Source organism: Aegilops tauschii, chromosome 4 (assembly GCF_002575655.3).
Source record: "Aegilops tauschii subsp. strangulata cultivar AL8/78 chromosome 4, Aet v6.0, whole genome shotgun sequence".
Classification (NCBI taxonomy): domain Eukaryota; kingdom Viridiplantae; phylum Streptophyta; class Magnoliopsida; order Poales; family Poaceae; genus Aegilops; species Aegilops tauschii.
The window spans coordinates 105,780,161-105,787,039 of record NC_053038.3 but is presented as its reverse complement, the minus strand read 5'-3'; the positions used below and the strand labels follow the sequence as shown (position 1 = coordinate 105,787,039).

Sequence of the window (6,879 nt, the reverse complement as noted above, 5' to 3'; positions counted from 1 at the left end):
ACAAGTCGAGCTTTATAGACAGTAACATTACCGTCAGCGTCAGTCTTCTTCTTGAAGATCCATTTATTTTCAATGGCTTGCCGATCATCGGGCAAGTCAACCAAGGTCCATACTTTGTTCTCATACATGGATCCCATCTCGGATTTCATGGCCTCAAGCCATTTTGCGGAATTTGGGCTCACCATCGCTTCTTCATAGTTCGTAGGTTCGTCATGGTCTAGTAACATAACCTCCAGAACAGGATTACCGTACCACTCTGGTGCGGATCTTGATCTGGTTGACCTACGAGGTTCAGTAATAACTTGATCTGAAGTTTCATGATCATTATCATTAACTTCCTCACTAACTCCTTCTCCAGAAAGGATCCATTCTTAGCAACGAATGTCTTGCCTTCGGATCTGTGATAGAAGGTGTACCCAACAGTCTCCTTAGGGTATCCTATGAAGACACATTTCTCCGATTTAGGTTCGAGCTTATCAGGTTGAAGTTTCTTCACATAAGCATCGCAACCCCAAACTTTAAGAAACGACAACTTTGGTTTCTTGCCAAACCATAGTTCATAAGGCGTCGTCTCAACGGATTTCGATGGTGTCCTATTTAGAGTGAATGCAGCCGTCTCTAAAGCATAACCCCAAAACGATAGTGGTAAATCAGTAAGAGACATCATGGATCGCACCATATCTAGTAAAGTACGATTACGATGTTCGGACACACCATTACGTTGTGGTGTTCCGGGTGGCGTGAGTTGCGAAACTATTCCGCATTGTTTCAAATGTAGGCCAAACTCGTAACTCAAATATTCTCCTCCACGATCTAATCGTAGAAACTTTATTTTCTTGTTACGATGATTTTCAACTTCGCTCTGAAATTCTTTGAACTTTTCAAATGTTTCAGACTTATGTTTCATTAAGTAGATATACCCATATCTGCTCAAATCATCTGTGAAGGTGAGAAAATAACGATATCTGCCACGAGCCTCAATATTCATCGGACCACATACATCTGTATGTATGATTTCCAATAAATTAGTTGCTCTCTCCATAGTTCCGGAGAATGGTGTTTTAGTCATCTTGCCCATGAGACACGGTTCGCAAGTACCAAGTGATTCATAATCAAGTGATTCCAAAAGTCCATCATTATGGAGTTTCTTCATGCGCTTTACACCGATATGACCTAAACGGCAGTGCCACAAATAAGTTGCACTATCATTATCAACTCTGCATCTTTTGGCTTCGACATTATGAATATGTGTGTCACTACTACCGAGATTCATTAAAAATAGACCACTCTTCAAGGGTGCATGACCATAAAAGATATTACTCATATAAATAGAACAACCATTATTCTCTGATTTAAATGAATAACGGTCTCGCATCAAACAAGATCCAGATATAATGTTCATGCTCAACGCTGGCACCAAATAACAATTATTTAGGTCTAATACTAATCCCGAAGGTAGATGTAGAGGTAGCGTGCCGACGGCGATCACATCGACTTTGGAACCGTTTCCCACGCGCATCATCACCTCATCCTTGGCCAGTGTTCGCTTAATCCGTAGTCCCTGTTTCGAGTTGCAGATATTAGCAACAGAACCAGTATCAAATACCCAGGTGCTACTACGAGCTCTGGTAAGGTACACATCAATAACATGTATATCACATATACCTTTGTTCACCTTGCCATCCTTCTTATCCGCCAAATACTTGGGGCAGTTCCGCTTCCAGTGACCAGTCTGCTTGCAGTAGAAGCACTCAGTCTCAGGCTTAGGTCCAGATTTGGGTTTCTTCTCCTGAACAGCAACTTGCTTGCTGTTCTTCTTGAAGTTCCCCTTCTTCTTCCCTTTGCCCTTTTTCTTGAAACTAGTGGTCTTATTGACCATCAACACTTGATGCTCCTTTTTGATTTCTACCTCCGCTGCTTTTAGCATTGCGAAGAGCTCGGGAATTGTCTTATTCATCCCTTGCATGTTATAGTTCATCACGAAGCTCTTGTAGCTTGGTGGCAGTGATTGAAGAATTCTGTCAATGACGCTATCATCCGGAAGATTAACTCCCAGTTGAATCAAGTGATTGTTATACCCAGACATTTTGAGTATATGCTCACTGACAGAACTATTCTCTTCCATCTTGCAGCTGTAGAACTTATTGGAGACTTCATATCTCTCAATCCGGGCATTTGCTTGAAATATTAACTTCAACTCCTGGAACATCTCATATGCTCCATGACGTTCAAAACGTCGTTGAAGACCCGGTTCTAAGCCGTAAAGCATGGCACACTGAACTATCGAGTAGTCATCAGCTTTGCTCTGCCAGACATTCATAACCTCTGGTGTTGCTCTTGCAGCAGGCCTGGCACCCAGCGGTGCTTCCAGGACATAATTCTTCTGTGCAGCAATGAGGATAATCCTCAAGTTACGGACCCAGTCCGTGTAATTGCTACCATCATCTTTCAACTTTGCTTTCTCAAGGAACACATTCAAATTCAACGGAACAACAGCAAGGGCCATCTATCTACAATTAACATAGACAAGCAAGATACTATCAAGTACTAAGTTCATGATAAATTTAAGTTCTATTAATCATATTACTTAAGAACTCCCACTTAGATAGACATCCCTCTAATCATCTAAGTGATTACGTGATCCAAATCAACTAAACCATAACCGATCATCACGTGAAATGGAGTAGTTTTCAATGGTGAACATCACTATGTTGATCATATCTACTATATGATTCACGCTCGACCTTTCGGTCTCAGTGTTCCGAGGCCATATCTGCATATGCTAGGCTCGTCAAGTTTAACCTGAGTATTCTGCATGTGCAAAACTGGCTTGCACCCATTGTAGATGGACGTAGAGCTTATCACACCCGATCATCACGTGGTGTCTGGGCACGACGAACTTTGGCAACGGTGCATACTCAGGGAGAACACTTTTATCTTGAAATTTAGTGAGAGATCATCTTATAATGCTACCGTCAATCAAAGCAAGATAAGATGCATAAAAGATAAATATCACATGCAATCAATATAAGTGATATGATATGGACATCATCATCTTGTGCTTGTGATCTCCATCTCCGAAGCACCGTCATGATCACCATCGTCACCGGCGCGACACCTTGATCTCCATCGTAGCATCGTTGTCGTCTCGCCAACTATTGCTTCTACGACTATCGCTACCGCTTAGTGATAAAGTAAAACAATTACATGGCGATTGCATTGCATACAATAAAGCGACAACCATATGGCTCCTGCCAGTTGCCGATAACTCGGTTACAAAACATGATCATCTCATACAATAAAATTCAGCATCATGTCTTGACCATATCACATCACAACATGCCCTGCAAAAACAAGTTAGACGTCCTCTACTTTGTTGTTGCAAGTTTTACGTGGCTGCTACGGGCTTAGCAAGAACCGTTCTTACCTACGCATCAAAACCACAACGATAGTTTGTCAAGTTGGTGTTGTTTTAACCTTCGCAAGGACCGGGCGTAGCCACACTCGGTTCAACTAAAGTGAGAGAGACAGACACCCGCCAGTCACCTTTAAGCAACGAGTGCTCGCAACGGTGAAACCAGTCTCACGTAAGCGTACGCGTAATGTCGGTCCGGGCCGCTTCATCTCACAATACCGCCGAACCAAAATATGACATGCTGGTAAGCAGTATGACTTATATCGCCCACAACTCACTTGTGTTCTAGTCGTGCATATAACATCAACGCATAAAACCAGGCTCTGATACCACTGTTGGGGAACGTAGTAATTTCAAAAAAATTCCTACGCACACGCAAGATCATGGTGATGCATAGCAACGAGAGGGGAGAGTGTTGTCCACGTACCCTCGTAGACCGAAAGCGGAAGCGTTAACACAACGCGGTTGATGTAGTCGTATGTCTTCACGATCCGACCGATCAAGTACCGAACGCACGGCACCTTCGAGTTCAGCACACGTTCAGCTCGATGACGTCCCTCGAACTTCGATCCAGCCGAGTGTTGAGGGAGAGTTTCGTCAGCACGACGGCGTGGTGACAATGATGATGTTCTACCGACGCAGGGCTTCGCCTAAGCACCGCTACGATATTATCGAGGTGTAATATGGTGGAGGGGGGCACTGCACACGGCTAAGAGATCAATGATCAATTGTGTGTATAGAGTTGCCCCCCTGCCCCCGTATATAAAGGAGCAAGGGGGGGTTCGGCCGGCCAAAGGGGAGAGGCGCGCCAGGAGGAGTCCTACTCCTACCGGGAGTAGGACTCCCCCTTTTCCATGTTGGACTAGGAGAGAGAGGGGGAAGAGGTGGAGGGGAGGAAGGAAAGGGGGGCGCCGCCCCCCTCTCCTTGTCCTATTCGGACTGGGGGGAGGGGCGTGCGGCCCTGCCCTGGCCTCCTCTCCTCTCTTCCACCTAGGCCCACTAAGGCCCATTAAGTTACCGGGGGGTTCCGGTAACCTCCCGGTACTCCGGAAAAAATCCCGATTTCACCCGGAACACTTCCGATATCCAAACATAGGCTTCCAATATATCAATCTTTATGTCTCGACCATTTCGAGACTCCTCGTTATGTCCGTGATCACATCCGGGACTCCGAACAACCTTCGGTACATCAAAACATAAAAACTCATAATATAACTGTCATCGTAACGTTAAGCGTGCGGACCCTACGGGTTCGAGAACTATGTAGACATGACCGAGACACCTCTCCGGTCAATAACCAATAGCGGAACCTGGATGCTCATATTGGCTCCCACATATTCTACAAAGATCTTTATCGGTCAGACCGCATAACAACATACGTTGTTCCCTTTGTCATCGGTATGTTACTTGCCCGAGATTCGATCGTCAGTATCTCGATACCTAGTTCAATCTCGTTACCGGCAAGTCTCTTTACTCGTTCCGTAATACATCATCCCGCAACTAACTCATTAGTTACAATGCTTGCAAGGCTTATAGTGATGTGTATTACTGAGTGGGCCCAGAGATACCTCTCCGACAATCGGAGTGACAAATCCTAATCTCGAAATACGCCAACCCAACAAGTACCTTTGGAGACACCTGTAGAGCACCTTTATAATCACCCAGTTACATTGTGACATTTGGTAGCACACAAAGTGTTCCTCCGGTAAACGGGAGTTGCATAATCTCATAGTCATAGGAACATGTATAAGTCATGAAGAAAGCAATAGCAACATACTAAACGATCGAGTGCTAAGCTAACGGACTGGGTCAAGTCAATCACATCATTCTCCTAATGATGTGATCCCGTTAATCAAATGACAACTCATGTCTATGGCTAGGAAACATAACCATCTTTGATCAACGAGCTAGTCAAGTAGAGGCATACTAGTGACACTCTGTTTGTCTATGTATTCACACAAGTATTATGTTTCCGGTTAATACAATTCTAGCATGAATAATAAACATTTATCATGATATAAGGAAATAAATATAACTTTATTATTGCCTCTAGGGCATATTTCCTTCATCGATAACCTTGGTTTCTTCATTGAGGGAAATACCTACCGTCGCTATGCTGCATCATCCCTTCCTCTTTGTGGAAATACCAACGTAGCTTAGAGAGCAATCAAAAGGAATTTCTGGCACCGTTGCCGGGAAGGATCTTCATCATAACCAGGTTCCTAATCACAAATCTCATCTCCTTGCAATTTACATTATTTGCCATTTGCCTCTCGTTTTCCTCTCCCCCACTTCACAAAAATTTGCCGTTTTATTCGCCTCTCTTTTTCGTTCGCCGTTTCCTTGCCAGATCTGTTTTTGCGTGCATTCGTGTTTGCCGTTATGGATAATTCTTCCTCTATTTCTTGCACTCCCAAGGACAAAGTCCTCAACTGTAAACAAAGGGGAGGAGAAAATTTAAAAGATGCTTGGTATAGAATTTGCAATGCTCATAATAGATCTATCCGTAAGCAATCTACCGTTATGCTTCTGCGCTGTTTTTACGTTGGCATCACCACTTGGTATAGATTCATCCTTGATACGATTACCGGTGGCAATTTCTTAATGAGTCCTCCTTTTGATGCTCTTAATGCTATGGGAAATTTAGTGGGCTCACCACCTCTTATGGTTAATGAATCAATTTTGACTCTTGAGCATGTTATGGAAAGATTAGATGCTATTGAAAAGAAAATGCTCACCGAAGATCATATGGAAATTATACATAAAAATATGCATAATTTTGCCACTAATCTTGGGTCAAAAGCGGGTGATATTTTTAAGTTGTTAAAAGAGAGGAGTACCTTAATCCATGAAAGAATAGAAGAAAGTCCGTCTCAGATCGATAAATTGGAAGAAATTTTTAGTAATCTAAGCACGGCTTTTACTACCACCAAAATTATTGAGGAAACTCCCTTAAAGAGTAGGAGATCTAAGAACAAGGGTCCAACTTCTAGTGATAGCAATAAAGGAGATCTTAAGATGATTAATATCCACCCGGATTTTGTTAAAGTGATAAGAGATCCATTTTGCAAGAATGAAATCTTTAAATTTACTCCTAGAAGTGTTGCTATTGAAGGTCTTTATGCTAAATCTTTGAAGGATTCTAAGTGTTTGATTGAAGAGTTGGACAAGGATGACAAAACTTAGATCCTTGCTTTATGCCTAGCTAAGGGCGTAAAACTATAGCGCTTGTTGGGAGGCAACCCAATGAATAAAATTTATTTTTGCCTTTTGCTTTCCGTTCTTGTGTGTTTACACAATTATGATACTGTTATGATTGTGTTTTTATGATTTAATTAGTGTTTGTGCCAAGTAGAACCAATAGGATCTTCTTGGGTGATAGTTGTTTGATCTTGCTGAAAAAGACAGAAACTTTGTGCTCACAAAAATAATTGTTAAAATTCACTAGAATGTGATAGAATGCC

General features: G+C 42.6%; 1 protein-coding gene across 1 annotated transcript; it reads right to left on the bottom strand.

Annotated features, from left to right (window-relative positions):
* Positions 1-1,329: 1,329 nt before the first annotated feature.
* Positions 1,330-5,484, bottom strand: LOC141021479 (uncharacterized). The gene is made up of 2 exons (XM_073497347.1): positions 1,666-5,484; positions 1,330-1,561 (listed from the first exon to the last, which is right to left on the bottom strand). The coding sequence occupies exons 1-2, from the start codon at positions 2,504-2,506 to the stop codon at positions 1,548-1,550; spliced, it is 855 nt and encodes a 284-aa protein (XP_073353448.1). The 5' UTR covers positions 2,507-5,484; the 3' UTR covers positions 1,330-1,547.
* Positions 5,485-6,879: the final 1,395 nt, after the last annotated feature.

Excerpts from the sequence above, each read along its gene's own strand:
- LOC141021479 (XM_073497347.1), bottom strand. The coding sequence starts at position 2,506 with ATGGCCCTTGCTGTTGTTCCGTTGAATTTGAATGTGTTCCTTGAGAAA.